Here is a 20,736-nt window from a genome sequence, read left to right as displayed (position 1 = left end):
TAATCTAATCCGTGTCCTGAAACACAGCTCCTCTCCTGCTTTCACTGCTCATACTGACGGAGGGAGCAACTCGTTTGTGAATGAATCCCCCAAAAGACTCTTTCACTAGTCGACAATAATACAAGTTTCTGGCAGCGCAGCATCTCGTTGTCATATTTCTTTTGCATTGTTTGCTGATTTTATTCAACTAAACTAGCATAAGCCGAGTGTTTAGTGCGAGTTGGAGCTGCTTTGCCGTATGGTGAATGCAGTAAGTGACTGTTATCATCAATAACGTTACCTGGTTAGCACAAAAGTTCAGAACATACAAAAACAGAAAAAAACTTAATCATACCTATGAAATGTTCTGCCTTTGTGCTTTGTTTTCTTTGTTTGCTCGTTACTACACCCGTAGACAGCGCTAAAGTCCCGCATCTTCACGTAATAACACTGTCTTGAATAGTGCGGTTGAATGACATTTGTCCTGGGAGCACTGTACCAATGTGGCGGCGCTATTGACGCATGCTCAGGGTCCCTATGCGATATCTAGTGTATATATCTATGGTCACCACCCATCTTGAAAAATTTGCCCCCTCACATATACTAATGTGCCACAAACAGGACGTTAATATCATCAACCATTCCCGTTTTATGTTACGTTTTTACGTTTAAGGTGTATCTATATAAATGGCCCACCCTGAAGACATTGATGTGAAATAGCTTGCCTTTAGCTGTTAGAGTCATACTTTCAAACTATTTTCAGTACTGATTGCCTTTGTCATTACACTTGACGCATGTATTTCTAGTTAGAACCAGCATGAGAGGATATAGTAATAGCTAATAGGATCGTTCTTTACAATGTTATTAAGTGCAGATTTAAAATCAGGCTCATATAGGAAGCTTTCCGTCCAAACTTTAGCGATTTCTACTTAGGGTACTTAAGAAAAGTAGTGCTTTGCTTTTAGAATAAGGCCTTGAGTTGAGTTTAGCACAAAGCAGCAGTCATTAACATCCGCTTTAGAGTTGTTGAGTGAGTTATTAACATTCCCTTATGGATCAGTCTGGTTTCATTCACAATGCACTTATCTTGCTCAAGCCTCTGCTCTTCAGACAGCCTCGTTTCTGGCCTAATGAATGATTTATGCAGAGACTCTTTCCACAGGCCATCTAGGATGCTGACACAGACGTTACAGCAGCTGCTCTGCAAAAATAAAGCAGCTGCGTCTAATGGCTGTTGAATGCAGAATTAAGCCACCCAAACTGCTGTTTCTGAGGCGTCTGTGAACGCTGAAGAGAAAGTGGGATTATTATGATTACGGCCACATCTGAATGGTAAAGTCATCATTAGTCAGACTAGATGGCTCGTCTACAGCAGTGTTGACTCAGCGTGTGTCACAGGCTGCATTTACATGTGCGTTAATACTGATACATTCGCAAACAGCTCTTCTGTTTAATAAAGATCTCTGTTCTCAGCATTTTCCACACCGAAATTTTGGGAAAAGCTTCATTTAAGATTAGAGGAAACTAGGCATAACTTAAATTAAGTACTTATTTTTCCCGCTATAATCGCTTTATATCCTTTCAGGTCAAGAACACTGTTTTTTTCAGGATTGTATTGCCTTTAAAACCTTATTGTTCTCTGCTATTTCTGATTGGTGAAATGCATCTTCTCTGTTCTCATTGGTCAGAGGGCCCTTATCTGGTTGGTAAGATGACCCCATACTCCTATGATTGGTCAGATGACCCTACTCTTCCTTGATTAGTGGACTGGCCAAGTCTGCATTGATTATTTAGATGGCTCTACTCTTTTCTAATTGGTTGGATGGCCCTACTGTACACTAATTGGTTAGATGACTCTACTCTTCTCTGACTGGTCAGATAGACCTACCCTACTCTGATTGGTCAGATAACCATATTATGATTTGGTCAGATAGCTCAGTGTGCTTTGGGCAGATGGCCCTGCTCTTCTCTGTTTGGTCAGATAGTCCTACCCTTTTCTGATTGGTCAGGTGGCCCAGTGTGCTTTGATTAGTCAGATAACTCTTCTCTGTTTGGCCAGATAGTCCTACCCTTTTCTGATTGGTCAGATGGCACATTGTGCTTTTATTGGTCTGATAACCTTACTCTTCTCTGATTGGTCAGATGGCACAGTGTCCTTTAATTGGTCTGATAACCCTACTCTTCTCTGATTGGTTAGATGGCCCAGTGTGCTCTGATTAGTCAGATGACCCTAATCTTCTTTAATTAGTCAGATGGCTCTACTTTCTTCTGATTGGTCAGATGGCCCAGTGTCCTTTGATTGGTCAGAAGCCTCTACTGTTCACTGATTTATTAAATGGCTCAGTGTGCTTTGATTGGTCAGTAGGCCCTACTTTTCTTTGATTGGTCCAATAACCCTACTCTTTTTCTGATTGGTCAGATGGCCCAGTGTGCTCTGGTTGGTCAGATGACCCTACTCTTCTTTGATTGGTCAAATGGCTCTAATCTTCTCTTATTGGTCAGATGGCACAGTGTCCTTTAATTGGTCAGAAGGCTCTACTCTTCACTGATTCATTAAATGGCCCAATGTGATTTGATTGGTCAGTAGGCTCTACTCTTCACTGATTCGTTAAATGACTCAGTTTGCTTTGATTGGTCAGAAAGCCCTACTGTTCTTTGATTGGTCAGATGGCTCTACTCTTTTCTGATTGGTTAGATGGCCAGTGTGCTCTGGTTGGTCAGATGACCCTACTCTTCTTTGATTGGTCAAATGGCTCTACTCTTCTCTTATTGGTCAGATGGCACAGTGTCCTTTAATTGGTCAGAAGGCTCTACTCTTCACTGATTCATTAAATGGCCCAATGTAATTTGATTGGTCAGATGGCTCTACTCTTCTCTGATTGGTCAGATGGCCCTATTTTTTCTAATTAGTCAGATGGCCCAGCATCCTTTGATTGGTCAGAAAGCCTTACCGTATTTTTTTATGTTTTGTTTTGTTTTGTTTTTTAGTCGTTAGATGGTTCTACTCTTCTCTGACTGGTCAAATGACCAAGTTTGCTTTGATTGGTCAGACAGCCCTACCCTCTGCTCTGATTGGTCAGATGATTGAGTTGTTTATAGATTTTGATCACCCAAGAATTAAAATGTACTCACCCTTAAGTTATAAAATCTGTTTGTGTGTCTTTCTTCTGTTAAACCCAGATAATATTTTTATCATAATGATTTAATGCTAGCCATTAACTTCAGAAGATCGACTTCTTAATGTCAATCATTAACTAACAATAAGATATGCTATAGTTGTCATTGGCTACCATCAGCCTTTTTTATATTCAACAAAAGAAAGAAGCAATGTTTAGAACAATTGTAATTTTGAATGATACATTTCTGGTTTTATTATGCCTTCAATGCATTAAATGAACAAGCAGACTCCAGCAGCCCACCATCCCTTATCCATTCATGAGCTGATGAACGTGACACAACATTGTGGAATGTTTTAGCATGAATGCACACATGCAGATCAGCTTTTCTCGCTATGTTTGATGAAGGTCTTTGTGTTGTTTGCACTAGGATTATGCCCTGTCATAAGTGCTCATTTAACATCCACAGCTGCACTAAATGTGTTTGAAACCTCTGTTTGGCTTTCTGTATGCATTTTTAAGTGACATAGGAATGTTATAGTTTATTTTATTCTGTATCTTCATGACTCCATGATTAGCTTGGTTATAATTTTAGCATCATGTAGGAACACTGATGGTTTTATCTGGTGTGGAGTGTGTAACATACATACAGCTCTGACGCCCAGATTTACGACACACACACACTCGGGATTCCTGTGGGCTTGTTATGTTTGCCTTGGTTTCCATCTGCCAGCTCCACCCCAGTAAAATCACACTAAGACATGCACAGCGTTTATTTCGGGCATCCACTTTGTTTCTCTCTGTGTCCGGATTTAAAACCAGTAACCTTCTTAAATTCACCAAGCAATCAATTCAGTTAACAAATACATTCCTCCACAAGCACAGAGTCAAACATACAGACTCCAGAAAGTATTTGTACACTCGCAAATGTCTGAACATCATTGCATTAGATCCAGTTTTGTATGATTATTATGGGTTTTCATCATTGTTAGTGTATGCAACCCACAAGCAAACACAAATACTGAACATCTTCATGTTTGATTTATTATTCTAACATTGCAAACATGTGTCAGATATTTTAATTGTACAGCTTGTCTGTGCATCTGTATTTTACAATCCCTTTGGTTGATGTTTCCTATCTAATGCAGTGACTTTTTTGCCTGGGTTTGGAGTCCAAAAACATTTTGGGGCCACTGCAGGGCTGGAAAAACAACTGTGTTGTTGGAAAGAAAGGTCGCAGGCTGTGCTTGACGTCAGAACACATCATAAACATGGACAAAACACTCCCATTTACACTCTGAGCTGTGAGGACTGCCACCGAACTACTGCTAAAAATGAGTGCACTGTATAGTTATTATTATTGTTATTAGAGAAGAAAACATATCGGCCTTTGCACAATTGTTGCGTGTGAGTTAGGTTTAGTCTACTTTAAAGTGTTGGATGTTGTATAAATTATGTGTGGGAGGCAAAATATCTCTGGATTTACTGGATTTAGTGGGTATGGGTTTAAGTGAAATCTTTAATTTTAATTATCAATGCTGAAAGTCCAAACACTGAAGAGCAAATCCATCCATGAGCAGCTCCACAAGTCCCAAACCAAGCAAGTTGGTGGTGACAGTGGAGGAACAAACTTCACCAATTGACAAAAGTGAAGCAAAACAACCTTGAGAGAAACCAGGCTCAGTTGAGCACGACCATTTCTGGCCAAACTTCTTGTGCAGAGCTGCAGTCTAGGCGCTGGAGGCTGGAGCACGCTGGACGTCCGTCGTGGAGAAGCTGCAAGTATGAGTAGGTCACCGGCAGATGTACAGGCTAGCCAACCGGATTAATGCGGAGACTCATCTGTCATGGGGTTTTTCAGGAATCAGGCTCATGCTCTTCACTCCTCCATGAAAGCCACAGCATCTGCTCAGGATACGGCCTGGTCCAGGATTATGGATAAGTCCTCTATGGTTGGCATAATCTCTTTATATGTGTTGTCCTTGAGGTCCTCTGGTTGGCACCGTCTCTTCACCGGTCTTTAATCACATCAATGGCACTGCACAATCTCTAGAGGCCACGGGATGAGTATCCCCAGGTGGAAATAGAAAACAAAGAAAATAATTAGCGTTGCTGCTGTTTATAGGGTATATAAACCGTAATGATTAATGAAATTTAAATTACAGATTGTGTTAATGTGTAATAAACAAATATGACAATTATTTTGTGACGATTTAGGTAGCAAAACATTCATTCATTCATTCATTTTTTTTTCAGCTTAGTCCCTTTATTAATCCGGGGTCGCCACAGCGGAATGAACCGCCTACTTATCCAGCAAGTTTTTACGCAGCGCATGCCCTTCCAGCTACAACTCATCACTGGGAAACATCCATGCACACTCATTCACGCTCATACACTACAGACAATTTAGCTTACCCAATTCACCTGTACCGCATGTCTTCGGACTGTGGGGGAAACCGGAGCACCCGGAGGAAACCCACACAAAAACGCCAACTGAGCCGAGCCGAGGCTCGAACCAGCAACCTTCTTGCTGTGAGGTGACAGCTCTACCTACTGCGTCGCTGGTAGCAAAACAAATGTTCATAAATATCTCATTGCTTAAACATTATTTATTTTATAAACACAGTTGTTTACAACCCAGGCTCATTCTGAAAACGTAGTCCTGTGGACATTTCAGGAGATCACGAAATACGTTTTCCCGAATCTTCGAGAGGCCGCTGTGTGCGCTTTTTTGCATTTGAAATGTCTCTCACGAGTGCTATTCGAGCCTGCGCTGTTCTCACGTAAATCCACCAGAGGCCGCTGTCGACCAATCGTCTGTCTGACTGACTAAATGATTGACTGGGCGACCGGCCAACTGGCCGACCCACCCTCCTCTTTCCCTTAACCCAACCAGTTTTACACATTGACCCGCCCCCTCGCTTACTTCCCTAAACCCAACCAACAATTTACAAAAGTCGTCCAGAAAAAGAAAATCCCTCGTCTGATTTTTACCACGTTTTCAGATTTTACCACATTCTCACCCTGTTATGAACTTGTACACTTTATTTTTTGGGATTCTGTTTTTGTCTTACTTGATTTCTGGAACTGCTCTTCCCCGGATTCGAACCCAGTTGTCATCGTCGTGGTCAGCTCATCTCTGCATCTCAAGTCCGCCGATGTACACGACGAGCTAACCGGACAAATTGTTTGCAGTGAGAAAGCCCTCCAGACGCTTTAAATGCAGCCATACGTACCTCCAACTACATAATTCTCCAGAAACATCCGCGGGACTATGTTTTCCGAATGAGCCCGGGTTGGTTGTTTAAATAACGCTAAATAATAATGACGTCATCTACCAAAAAACTAAATCAAGATTGAATATGTTTATATTTTATCTACGCAATTTGAGTGAAATGCCATTAAAGGTCCTGTGAAGTGCTTCGAAATGTGCATTTTGTATTCAATGTTTGACGTAATCTCAACTGAAGCATGAAGAGGGCGGGGCATAGAGTAGTTCCTCCCCTTTATAAACAGCCAATAGCATTTTACCCACAGCTCTCCCAGTGAAAGCGGTTGAGCTCAATCGCATCAATTGAAAAGCATCTTGAAGGGGGCGGGGCATCTTGAAGGGAGATGGGGGGTGCCAGATACTAGAGAGCATTTGATTGGTCAGAAGAGTTGATGAGAAACTGAAGTATGAGGTGGATTCCTAAAAAATCGTTGATCAACTGCAAGCTTTGGATGTTTATATCATGTTTATTTATATATATATATATAATAAGAGATCTACCTTTAAAATGCATGATATTAAACCTGTTTGTTTGTGTCTCTGTGTGTGTGTGTATGTGTGCAGTCTCCACATGTATGACCACCTGTAAGAAGATCGCTCCTCCTCCAGTTCCTCCCAGAACCACATCCAAGCCGTTCATCTCTGTGACGGTGCAGAGCAGCACAGAGTCTGCGCAGGATTGCTATCCGGACCGCAAGAGCGACGGCAACAGCCAATCAGGACGCAGCAACTCCTCTGATAGCCTGGACAGTACGCGAGCCAACAGTTTAGCCAAAGGGACGCGTCCGCAGATCCCCGTAGCGGCGCCGCGAGAGCCGCAGATTCCAGCGGCGGTGGTCATTTCTCCAAACGCTCTCAGAGAAACACACAATGAGCCGCTGAAGGGGGAAACACTCGCTGCGGACGAACCCCCGCTCGAACCCGTGCCCCGACGCAAACTCTCCTCCATCGGGATTCAGGTGAGTTTATTACACCGATTATCGGCACCGATATTCAAAGAGATATCTTATATACAGTTGAAGTCCAAATTAATAGCCGTCCTGAATTATTACACCCCCCCATTTCTTTTATAACTGATTTATTTTATCTTAGCCATGATGAGAGTAAATAATACTTGACTAGATATTTTATTAAGACACTAGTATTCACCTTAAAGTGACATTTAAAGGCTTCACTAGGGTAATTATTGTAAAGTTAGGGTAATTAGGCAAGTCATTGTATAAGAGAGTTTTGTTCTGTAGACTATCCAAAATTAATATAGCTTAAGGAGGCTAATAATATTGACCTTAAAATGGGTTTAAAAAATGAATAACTGCTTTTATTCTAGCCGAAATAAAACAAATCAGACTTTCGCTATGAGACAAAATATTATAGGATATAGTGAGAAAAATTCCTGAATCTGTACAACATCATTTGGGAAATAATTGTAAGGGAAACAAAAATAATTTTAATAATGGAAATTTATTATGGAAATTAATGGACTATTTAGTTAGCAAAACAAATTTCCCTAAATATATCAATAATTAAATATCAGGGTTATTTAAATACGCTAATATAATATATATATATATATATACATACATACATACATACATACAATCATACAATCATACATATATTTATTTATTTATTTATTTATTTATTAAAATTTAGCGTTATTTAAATTACCCTGATTACAAAATAAATAATCATATATATATATATATATATATATATATATATATATATATATATATATATATATATATATATATATATATATATATATATATATATATATATATGTATATATATATATATATGTRTATATATATATATATATATATATATATATATATACAAACCTTGTTGTTGTGTTTTTTTGTTTAGAACACAAAAGTAGATATTTCAAAGAATGTTGGAAACATTTTTTTTTACTTTCCATCATTTTTCAAAATATCTTCTGTTGTGTTCAAAAGAAAAAGGAAACCTCATATCCTGCATTTCACTGCAGGGTTCAAGTGACCCAATTCTGTTTGTGTGTGTGTGTGTGTGTGTGTGTGTGTGTGTGTGTGTGTGTGTGTGTGTGTGTGTGTGTGTGTGTGTGTGTGTGTGTGTGTGTGTGTGAATGTGACAGTGTATGGATTTTTCCCAGTACTGGGTTGCAGCTGGAAGGCCATCCACTGCGTAAAACATATGCTGGAATAGTTGTCAGCTCATTCCGCTTTGGCGACCTCTGAAATAGAGACTCAGCCAAAGGAAAATGAATGAATGCATTATTTAGATACATGTCATTGTGTCTGTAGTTTAACATAATTATTATTTAATAATATAATATAAAGGACTTTACTATGGTATGGTTCAAAACCGCTACAGTATTAAAGTTTTATTTTCATGCTTGGTCTTATTATATTTCCATGCAGGCTATTCTGATTAGCGACGTATAATAAACAATACATTATTATAAGAATAAAGCTTCAGGAACTCAGAATTGAAGATATTCTTAAAAGCATTTAAATAATGATCAGGATTGGTTTCATCATCCCTGAAAAACACGCGTCAGGGATCTCTATATGTCATTCATTTGAGTGCATTTCAGTATTAAAGACCTTTGCACATTTACCATATTTGACCTGTGTTTGCAGGTGGACTGTATTCAGGAAATCCAGGCTAAAGTGGAGACTCCTCCGCCATTGGCCAGATTCCAGTCTATCGGGGTTCAAGTGGAGGACGGCTGGACGTGAGTTTCTTTCACTTCCTGTGTCTCGCTCAGTTAACCTGGAAGGCCTTGCTAGCAGAACTGGGCGTAACGAAAGAAAAAAATCAAATAAATTTTGATTTACTCAGATCAGATTCAGGCCTCATACATATATGGAAATTTATCAGATATGAATTAGATACATGGGGTGGCTCAGTGGTTAGCACTGTCGCCTCACAGCAAAAAGGTCACTAGTTCGAGTCCCGGCTGGGTCAGTAGGCATTTCTGTGTGGATTTTGCATATTCTCACCGTGTTGGTGGGGGTTTCCCCCAGGTGCTCCGGTTTCCTCCACAGTCCAAACACATGCGCTATAGGGGAATTGATGAACTGAATTGGCCTTCAAGAGTTCGCACTTAGCTGATGATTGGTATTAAGCTAGTTTGGCATGCTGTCCCGGGAGAGAGCCTTGACCTCATGAGATCCTCGAGCCCGGGGTTCCCTCCCGTTGCAGGGCGAGAGGGGAGTTTGAGCTCAGGTAGATCTCGGGAACCCCCCCCCTCCTGCTGCTTAAGGATTGCTTAGGTGGTGTGTTGCTGGTGTGTTGTGTTTTATTTCCTTTATTATAGTAAATAAACATATAAATAAGCAAATCCTGCCTTTTTGTAAGTGAGTTTAGATGAGCAGCTCTTCTCTGCCTGATTGCACAATTTGGTTTGATGATTTCTTACTTGATCTGGATGATTTTCATGCCAACATCTCTGTCCTGTAAAGACGCCAAAACCCCAAGCCAAGTTGTAGCCGTTCAATGGGACTCATACTTTCCAACTTCAGCTCAAATACGGCTGGTTTTCTGCTGTCCGAATGTGTGAGAGAGGGCATGAGAGTGAGAGTGTATTTGCATGTATGTGTGTGTACTTGTTAAGCTATACTTGTGAGACCTCTGTTGTCCTCCTTTATATATAAATAGGCCAGCAGATGTTTTTATTATTATCTAAGGATGTGCTTATGTTTCTGTGAGGGTTGAGGTTAGGGCTTGGGCTAGTCCATTGACACTGTCAGTAACCTGAGACTAAAACAATAGTAGTCTACGTAATTAATAATAATAATAATAATTCGTTACATTTATATAGCGCTTTTCTGGGCACTCAAAGCGCTTTACACAATGGGGGGGAATCTCCTCATCCACCACCAGTGTGCAGCATCCACCTGGATGACGCGACGGCAGCCATTTTGCGCCAGACCGCACACCACACACCAGCTGATTGGTGGAGAGGAGACAGAGTGATGATATGCCAATCATGATATGGGGAGGGTTAGGAGGCCATGATGGACAAAGGCCAGTGGGCAGATTTGGCCAGGATGCCGGGGTTAAACCCCTACTCTTTTTCGAAGGACATCCTGGGATTTTTAACGACCACAGAGAGTCAGGACCTCGGTTTAACGTCTCATTCGAAAGACGGCGCCCACTGAGCAGTATAGAGTCCCCATCACTATACTGGGGCATTAGGACCCACATAGACCGCAGGTTGGGCGCCCCCTGCTGGCCTCACTAACACCACTTCCGGCAGCAACCCAGCTTTCCCAAGTGGTCTCCCATCCAGGTACTGACCGGGCGCAGCCTGTAATGTCCTCGCTAAGATAGGAAAGCAAATGTGTGTGGGTTTGGGTGTGTGTGGGTCAGAGGATGTTTTCATTATTATCTAATAATGTGCTCGTGTCAATCGCCTCAGAGCAAGAAGGTCACTGGTTCGAGCCCCGACTGAGTCAGTTGGCATTTCTGTGTGGAGTTTGCATGTTCTCCCCGTGTCGGCCTGGGTTTCCTTCAGGTGCTCGGGTTTCCCCCACAAATCCAAACACATGTGGTATAGGTGAATTGGGTATTGCTAAATTGTATGAGTGTGTTTGGGTGTTTCCCCATTGATGGGTTGCAGCTGGAAGTGCATCCGCTCTGTAAAACACATGCTAGATAAGTTGGTGGTTCATTCCGCCGTGGCGACCCCTAATTATTAAAGGTACTAAGTCGAAAGGAGAATGAATGAATGATGTGCTCATGTTTTTGTGAGGGTTGAGGTTAGGGCTCGGGTTAGGCCATGGACACTGTCAGTAACCTGAGACTAAAACAATAGTAGTCTATGTAATGTCCTCGCTAAGATAGGAAAGCAAATGTGTGTGGGTTTGGGTGTGTGTGGGTCAGAGGATGTTTTCATTATTATCTAATAATGTGCTCATGTCAATCGCCTCAGAGCAAGAAGGTCACTGGTTCGAGCCCCGACTGAGTCAGTTGGCATTTCTGTGTGGAGTTTGCATGTTCTCCCTGTGTTGGTGTGGGTTTCCTTCAGGTGCTCGGGTTTCCCCCACAAATCCAAACACATGTGATATAGTTGAATTGGGTATTGCTAAATTGTATGAGTGTGTATGGGTGTTTCCCCATTGATGGGTTGCAGCTGGAAGGGCATCCGCTCTGTAAAACACATGCTAGATAAGTTGGCGGTTTATTCCGCTGTGGCGACCCCTAATTATTAAAGGTACTAAGTCGAAAAGAGAATGAATGAATGATGTGCTCATGTTTTTGTGAGGGTTGAGGTTAGGGCTCGGGTTAGGCCATGGACACTGTCAGTAACCTGAGAGAAAAACAATGGTAGTCTATGTAATGTCCTCGCAAGGATAGGAAAACAAATCTGTGTGTGTTTGTGCCTGTGTGTAGTTTCAGCCGCTCCAGTAGTATGGCCTCTCGGCAGGAGACGGACTCCGACACGCAGGATCTGTCGCTGACGTCGCTCACGTTCCAGAGCGGCTCCAAAAGCGCCGAGCAGAAGGTGATGGTGAGCTGCGGCAGTCAGGCGGTGGACTCTCCTCCACCTCCTCCTCCTCCTCAGGACAGTGACCCGCCGGTGAGCAGCAGCGGACCCTCACGGCAGATCCTCACCCACCGCTCCACCACACAGAGCAGCTCGTCCTCCTTCTCTGAGAGCCTGGACCCGGCGCTGGACCCGTCAGCTCTGCCGCCGCCCGACCCCTGGCTGGAGAGCGGGAACGGGACGGGGAACGGCTGCTCCAATCAGCCCCTGAGCTCCGGCACCGCCTGCAGACGGGATGGACACTGGTTCCTGAAGCTGCTGCAGGCCGAGACGGGACGCATGGAGGGCTGGTGCTGTCAGATGGAGAAGGAGACCACAGAACACCAGCTCTCAGAGGAGGGTACGAGAGTGTTCATGAGAGTGTTAGTGCGGGTGTCTGTATATGTGTGTGTGTGTGTGTGTGTGTGTGCGCGCGAGTGTCTGTGAGTGAGAGTGTGTGATTGTGTGCGATTTTGTATGTGTGTATGTGTGTGTGCGCGTGTGAGAGTGAGACTGTTTGTGCGTGTGTGTGTGCACGTGTGTATGGGCGCAAGTGCATATAAGTGTGTGTGTGCGTATGTGATATGTGTGGCATGTGTTTTCTTTTTTGTTTGTGCATGTGTGTGTGTGTGTGTGTGAGTGAGTTGTGAGTGTACGTTAGAGTGTGTGCGCTTATATGTGCGCACCCGCGTGTGTGTGTGTGCGCGAGTGTCTGTGAGTGAGAGTGTGTGATTGTGTGCGATTTTGTGTGTGTGTGTGCGTGCGTGCTCGTGCGTATGTATGTGTGTGCGCATGTGAATGTGTTTGTGTGCGCGTAAGAGTGAGACGGTTTGTGCGTGTGTGTGAGTGTGCGTGTGTGTGTTTAAGTGTAAGTGTGTGGGCGCAAGTGCATATATGTGTGTGTGTGCGAGTGTCTGTGTGTGTGTGTGTGTGTGTGAGTGCAAGTGTGTGTGAGTGAGTGTGTCATTCATTGTGTGCGATTGTGTGTTTCTGTGTGAAAATGAGATGTGTGCATGTGTTTTCTTTTTTGTTTGTGCATGTGTGTTTTATCCGTGTGTGTGTGAGTGAGTTGTGAGTATACGTTAGAGTGTGTGTGCTTATATGCCCGCGCGTGTGTGTGTGCGCTAGTGTCTGTGAGTGAGAATGTGTGGTTGTGTGCGATTTGTGTGTGTGCGCGTGCGTATGTATATGTGTGCGCGTAAGAGTGAGACGGTTTGTGCGTGTGTGTGTGTGTGTGTGTTTAAGTATAAGTATGTGGGCGCAAGTGCATATATGTGTGTGTGTGTGAGTGCAAGTGTGTGTGAGTGAGTGTGTCATTCATTGTGTGCGATTGTGTGTGTGTGAAAATGAGATGTGTGCATGTGTTTTCTTTTTTGTTTGTGCATGTGTGTTTTATCCGTGTGTGTGTGAGTGAGTTGTGAGTATACGTTAGAGTGTGTGTGCTTATATGCGCGCGCCCGCGCGTGTGTGTGTGCGCTAGTGTCTGTGAGTGAGAATGTGTGGTTGTGTGCGATTTGTGTGTGTGCGCGTGGGTATGTATGTGTGTGTGCGTAAGAGTGAGACGGTTTGTGCGTGTGTGTGTGTGTGTGTTTAAGTATAAGTATGTGGGCACAAGTGCATATATGTGTGTGTGTGCGAGTGTCTGTGTGTGTGTGTGTGTGTGAGTGCAAGTGTGTGTGTCATTCATTGTGTGCGATTGTGTGTGTGTGAAAATGAGATGTGTGCATGTGTTTTCTTTTTTGTTTGTGCATGTGTGTTTTATGCGTGTGTGTGAGTGAGTTGTGAGTATACGTTAGAGTGTGTGTGCTTATATGCGCGCGCCCGCGCGTATGTGTGTGCGCTAGTGTCTGTGAGTGTGTGTGTGTGTGTGTGTGTGTGTGTTTGTGTGTGTGTGTGTGCGTGCATGCGTGTGGGTATGTATGTGTGTGCGCATGTGAATGTGTTTGTGTGCGCGTAAGAGTGAGACGGTTTGTGCGTGTGTGTGTGTGTGTGTGTGTGTGTGTGTTTAAGTGTAAGTGTGTGGGCGCAAGTGCATATATGTGTGTGTGTCCAAGAGAGTGTTTGTGTGTGTGCGAGTGTCTGTGTGTGTGTGTGAGTGCAAGTGTGTGTGAGTGAGTGTGTCATTCATTGTGTGTGATTGTGTGTTTCTGTGTGAAAATGAGATGTGTGAATGTGTTTATTTTTTGTTTGTGCATGTGTGTTTTATCCGTGTGTGTGAGTGAGTTGTGAGTGTACGTTAGAGTGTGTGCGCTTACATGCGTGTGTGTGTCAGATGAGCAGACGGACAAGAGTTTAATCTGATGAAATGCTCTAATCTACATGATCAGCACGGATTTATGCATCAACAACGGACAAAACAGAGATGATAAACACCTGATCTCACACACACCGCCCTGATCTCACACACACCACCCTGATCACACACACACACCACCCTGATCTCACACACACCACCCTGATCTCACACACACTGCTCTGATCTCACACACACTGCTCACACACACCATGGTTGGCAGCTCGCTCTCTGCAACTCTCACATGGTCGCACACCGAAGCTAAGCAGGGCTGAGCCTGGTCAGTACCTGGATGGGAGAACACATGGGAAAGATAGGTTGCTGCAGAAAGTGGTGTTAGTGAGGCCAGCAGGGGGCGCTCAACAGTCCTAACGCTGCAGTATATTAATGGGGACTTTATACTACTCAGTGAGCACCATCTCTTGGATGAGATGATAAACCAAGCTCCTGGCTCTCATTAAAAATCCAAGGATGTCCCTCGAAAAAGAGCAGGGATTTAACCTCGGCATCCTGGCCAAATTTGCTCTCCTAACTATCCCATATCATAATTGGCTGTTTATCTTTCTCCGTCTGTCTGTAGTGTTGGGGAAGGTGCGCAGTGCGGTGGGCAGCGCTCAGCTCCTCATGAACCAGAAGTTCCAGCAGTTCAGAGGCCTGTGTGAACAAAACCTGGTATGTCTCTTTGTGTATATGTGTGTGTGTATATATATATCTTATTCATGAATGAATGAAGTTGGCGGTTCATTCCGCTGTGGCGACCCCTGATTAATAAAAGAACTAAGCCAAAAAAAACATTTATTGAATGAATGAAGTTGGCGGTTCATTCCACTGTGGCGACCCCTGATTAAGCCACAAAAAAAATTATTATTAAATGAATGAAGTTGGCGGTTCATTCTGCTGTGGCGACCCCTGATTCATAAAGGAACTAAGCCAAAAAAAAAAATATGAATTAATGAAGTTGGCGGTTCATTCCGCTGTGGCGACCCCTGATTAATAAAGGAACTAAGCCAAAAAAAACTAATGAATAAATGAAGTTGGCGGTTCATTCCACTGTGGCGACCCCTGATTAATAAAGAAACTAAGCCAAAAAAATTAATGAATGAATGAAGTTGGCGGTTCATTACGCTGTGGCGACCCCTGATTAATAAAGAAACTAAGCCAAAAAAAATTTATGAATGAATGAAGTTGGCGGTTCATTACGCTGTGGCGACCCCTGATTAATAAAGAAACTAAGCCAAAAAAAACTAATGAATAAATGAAGTTGGCGGTTCATTACGCTGTGGCGACCCCTGATTAATAAAGAAACTAAGCCAAAAAAATTAATGAATGAATGAAGTTGGCGGTTCATTACGCTGTGGCGACCCCTGATTAATAAAGGAACTAAGCCAAAAAAAATTTATGAATGAATGAAGTTGGCGGTTCATTACGCTGTGGCGACCCCTGATTAATAAAGAAACTAAGCCAAAAAAAACTAATGAATAAATGAAGTTGGCGGTTCATTACGCTGTGGCGATTCCTGATTAATAAAGAAACTAAGCCAAAAAAATTAATGAATGAATGAAGTTGGCGGTTCATTACGCTGTGGCGACCCCTGATTAACAAAGAAACTAAGCCAAAAAAATTAATGAATGAATGAAGTTGGCGGTTCATTCCACTGTGGCGACCCCTGATTAATAAAGAAACTAAGCCAATAAAATTAATGAATGAATGAAGTTGGCGGTTCATTACGCTGTGGCGACCCCTGATTAATAAAGGAACTAAGCCAAAAAAAATTTATGAATGAATGAACTTGGCGGTTCATTACGCTGTGGCGACCCCTGATTAATAAAGAAACTAAGCCAAAAAAATTAATGAATAAATGAAGTTGGCGGTTCATTACGCTGTGGCGATTCCTGATTAATAAAGAAACTAAGGCAAAAAAAAACTAATGAATAAATGAAGTTGGCGGTTCATTACGCTGTGGCGACCCCTGATTAATAAAGAAACTAAGCCAAAAAAATTAATGAATGAATGAAGTTGGCGGTTCATTCCATTGTGGCGACCCCTGATTAATAAAGAAACTAAGCCAATAAAATTAATGAATGAATGAAGTTGGCGGTTCATTCCGCTGTGGCGACCCCTGATTAATAAAGGAACTAAGCCAAAAAAAAAGTGTATAATTGAAGTTGGCGGTTCATTCCGCTGTTAGTTCTTATAACCCCTGATTAATTAAGCTTGTCAAAGAGATAGTACGCACAAAAAAAATTTATCCTTATGATCCCTCAAGTGTTTCCAAACCTTTAGAAGTCTCATTCATCTGTCAAACACAAAAGAAGATATTTTGAAAAAAGCTGAAAACCGGAGGTCGATGGTTACAGGTCTCCAGCTCTTATCAATACGTCTTCTTTTGTGTTCAACAGAAGTAGGAAACTCGTGTAGGTTTGAAACATGTGAGTAAATGATGCTATAATTTTCATTTTTGAGTGAACTGTCCCTTTAAATTATTGATCTGCGTCTCTGAATCAGTAAATAGCAAAACATGCACCACATGATCCACATAGAGTTGCGTATATCTTCATATGCATTACCCTCTTGTGGACAACTGAAGAAGTGCTTCATATCAAATATGAAATCATTTTCTCTTTCCTTCATGCTGTCTGTCTGTGCAGAATGTGAACGCAAACCCGAGGCCCACGGCTCAAGATCTGGCAGGGTTTTGGGACCTCCTGCAGCTCTCGATAGAAGATATCAGCCTCAAGTTTGATGAGCTTTATCATCTCAAATCAAACGACTGGAAGCTCAACGGAGAATCACCTGAGAAACAGGTAAAAAAAGAATAATAATGGTGCAATTAGTATAATATATGATGTAATAATGATGCAACATACAATTGAAATCAGAATGATTAGCCCCCTTGTTTATTTTTCCCAATTTCTGTTCAACGGAGAGCAGATTTTTTTCAGCACATTTCTAATCATAATAGTTTTAATAACTCATCTCTAATAACTGATTTTTTTTATCTTTGTCATGATGACAGTAAATAATATTTGACTTGGTATTCTTCAAGACACTTCTATACAGCTTAAAGTGACATTTAAAGGCTTAACTAGGTTAATTAGGTTAACTAGGCAGGTTAGGGTAATTAGGCAAGTTATTGTATAACGATGGTTTGTTCTGTAGACTGTCGAACAAATAAATAGTTTACATGGGCTAATAATATTGACCTTAAAATGGTGTTTAAAAAATTTAAAACTGCTTTTATTCTAGCCGAAATAAAACAAATAAGACTTTTTTCAGAAGAAAAAATATTATCAGACATACTGTGAAAATTTCCTGAATCTGTTTAACATCATTTAGGAAATATTAAAAAAAATAATTATTTTAAGGAGGGGCTAATATTTCAACTGTATATACTGCATACATATTATACAAAATTGTCATTTGCAAACTGCAAATATAGATACTGCATTTAAACTTTGAACGTGATCGTTTTGTATTCTTTTTATAATACTTATTAACATTTTTTAATACTTTCTTGCTTTTTTTACTACAGTTTTGTGCTTTATCTCATCATTTAATTTTTTTATAAGTAAAAAAAATGTCTGGTTAGCTTTTATTGACACTACCCTATTGATGCTTTTTTAATGTTTGGATAATCAAGATTTTTTTTTCAATGTTTTTAAAGAAGTATCCTCTGAAAAAGCTAAGAAATAAACTGAATTTTTCCTTGGCTCAGTTTTGTACAACTCCCAGTGACTGGTTTTCCAACGTTTATATAATCAACAAAATTGTCATTAGGGATTTAAATTCTTACTTTCCAAGTGCTTTTTAACAGAGCAAGGACATTTTTCCAGAGCATTTCATATCATTTTCGCCACTGTCGCCACTGGCTTGCTTGTATTGGGACTTGTGGAGCTCAGAATGGATGGATTTGCTCTTCAGTGTTTGGACTTTCAGCAGTGAATATTAAACAACACTTTACTAAACTAAACTTAAACTCTGAAAACTGAACTGACAGTTTACGTTAACTAGAACTTCAATGTGAAGCTGCTTTGACACAATTACATTGTAAAAGTGCCAGAAAAATAAACTTTAATTTAATTTAATTTAATTTAATTTAATTTAATTTAATTTGATTTAATTTAATTTAATTTAATTTAATTTAATTTAATTTAATTTTAGTTTGGCTGAAATAAAAAATCACATATTAAAAATGTAAAAGAAATATTATTTGCCCCTTATGATATATATTTTTTTCTAATTGGCTACAGAACAAACAAACTGGCAAGACTGCTGTTCAATGACTTTCCTGATTAACCTAATTAAGCCTTTAAATTGCACTTTAAATTAATACTAGTAGATGAATACTAGTATCTTAATAACTCTAAATAACTAGTAAAATATCATATACTGTCATGCTCAGGCAAAAACAATAGAAATTAGTTATTAGAAAATAGTTAATTAGTTGTTTTTAATAAAAAGCTACATTTTTTGGACTGTGGCATTTGGCATGTGTTTGGACTATGGGGGAAAACGGAGCACACAGAGGAAACCCACGCCAACATGGGGAGAACATGCAAACTCCACACAGAAACACTAAGTGACCCAGCTGGGATTTGAACCAGCAACCTTCTTGCTGTGAGGCGATAGTGCTAACCACTGAGCCACCATGCCGCCCTTACTAGTAACTTAATAATTCAAAATAACTAGCAAAATATTATGTACGGTCATCAAGGCAAATACAAAAGAAATTAGTGATTAGAAATTAGTTATTTTTTAACAATCATTATTTAAATCTCTCCATTAAACGGCACTTATTTGAAAAACAATTACAATTTCACTAATAACTTCAGGGAGCAAGTGTGAAATCCAGATGATCTTGCCTTAAGAATTGTTTTTTACTTCTATCCATTGCAGGAGAACCAGAAACAGGCTCCTCCGGTGCCCAAGAAACCCGGAAAAAGCAAACCAACCCTGGGCCGCGAAAAAAGCACAGAGTCGGTGGACAAACAGAGACAGGAGGCTCGAAAAAGGCTGATGGCAGCCAAAAGAGCGCAGTCTGTAAAGCAGAACTCAGCCACCGAGAGCGCAGACAGCATCGAAATCTACGTCCCTGAAGCCCAGACGCGACTCTGAGGAAAAAACAGAGACCGCCAACCACTGCTCAAGGGCTCCGGCATCACACACACACACTAAAACACACACGGAGGCTGCTTTTGTCTTCAGACGGCGACGTTTATTTCAACAGGTGAGAAGGAAACTGAACTGCCAAGGAAAACCTCACTTAATAGTTGCAATCGCTATTATTGATATGATTATTAACTGATATTAATAATGATTATCGTCATAAAATCCTATATCAGATTGTTTTAAATGTCTATTATTTTGGATAAGAACTCTTGTAGGGAAAAAACCCTCTTCTTTCGGCCCACCGCTTGAGTCTGGAATCAACGTCTTCCCATTTTGGATTCATTTTTTCATCCTTTAAATTATCTTTGGCTTTTCCTCCGGACACTCCAGTGTTTTTCAGATCCAGCAGGTGGCGCTCTTCCGTTTCTCTTATTGCTTTTGTGGATGAAAGTGCAGTCGTGTCTCCATCTCAGGTCCTGAAGTCAAGCTTTTCAATCCCAGTGTTCCCTTTGCTCACGAACCAACCTGATGTTTTATCAAATGAAGTGCCTGTCGATCATTATTGTGGGTGATTATTATATGAGCCCTGTAGCAATATGGAAGATGATTATATCACAGTATATTCACTGTTTAGCACTCCTTTGTGTTGCATTTCGTCGTTCTGACTCCCACTCGATATGCACAAACACGTAGCTCATATCATCACTGACATATTTGTCCTGTAGTTTCAAATTTAGTTATGAATTTGGGTGAAGAATGTCACGTTTGACTAGTTTTGCGTAACAAAAAATATGTTTTGGCAATTTATTTATAGTACAACAGTGTTTTTGGGAGCAAAAACTTGTCTACTTTCAGTACATTTTTGTCACATTCATACATTCAGAGAACTACAAACACACTTTTGGCATCCTAATGAAAATGTGAGGTGTAAGACATTTAATGGCATCAAAGGTGTGATCCGGCTTGCTGTAAATGCCTAAAGTCATTTTTTATATAGGTTTCATAAAGCTAAAAGGCACATTTCATCTAAAAATGAACATTCTTACTCATAAATCAGGAAATCTTAAGTCCATTCCATATCGGAAAACTAAAAATAGGCAAAAAAAAAAAAAAATCAGCACCACAGCGCCCTCTAGTGGATTTGTCATCTGAAACGTACAGCAAAACCTAGGGTTAGTAATGTATTTCAGATTTGCAATAAAGCAGACAGCGCCATCCAGTGTATTTGTCATCTGCAACATGCAACTAAATTTATTTTGAATAAATCCTACTCAACAATGCTTCAGAATATACTTCTACTGAAGAAATATACTTGGGAAATCATTTAATTATGATCTATATCAAAAAAGACATTATATTTTAGTCAGAAATGTACATTTTTCTAAATTCTTTGACGAATAAAGGAACACCAAATCAGCACCACAGCGCCCTCTAGTGGATTTGTCATCCGAAA

The 20,736-nt window shown here is 40.9% G+C and overlaps 1 protein-coding gene across 10 annotated transcripts in view; it reads left to right on the top strand.

The window, feature by feature from the left end:
- dlgap4b (discs, large (Drosophila) homolog-associated protein 4b) overlaps positions 1 to 19,922 on the top strand; it is a 253,303-nt gene extending 233,381 nt beyond the window's left edge. For all 10 annotated transcript variants that reach the window (XM_073953505.1, XM_073953503.1, XM_073953500.1 and 7 more), the window contains 6 exons: positions 6,931 to 7,325; positions 8,991 to 9,085; positions 11,749 to 12,242; positions 14,755 to 14,846; positions 16,823 to 16,978; positions 19,071 to 19,922. In XM_073953505.1, the coding sequence (XP_073809606.1) occupies positions 6,931 to 7,325; positions 8,991 to 9,085; positions 11,749 to 12,242; positions 14,755 to 14,846; positions 16,823 to 16,978; positions 19,071 to 19,289 (1,451 nt within the window). In that variant the 3' untranslated portion in view covers positions 19,290 to 19,922. The remainder of the gene's footprint in view (positions 1 to 6,930; positions 7,326 to 8,990; positions 9,086 to 11,748; positions 12,243 to 14,754; positions 14,847 to 16,822; positions 16,979 to 19,070) is intronic.
- Positions 19,923 to 20,736: the final 814 nt, after the last annotated feature.

The sequence above is a fragment of the Danio rerio genome, chromosome 6, assembly GCF_049306965.1.
Source record: "Danio rerio strain Tuebingen ecotype United States chromosome 6, GRCz12tu, whole genome shotgun sequence".
In the NCBI taxonomy this organism is placed as follows: Eukaryota; Metazoa; Chordata; class Actinopteri; order Cypriniformes; family Danionidae; genus Danio; species Danio rerio.
Note: the sequence above shows the minus strand (reverse complement) of the source record. Positions and strands in the feature narration are given on the sequence as shown.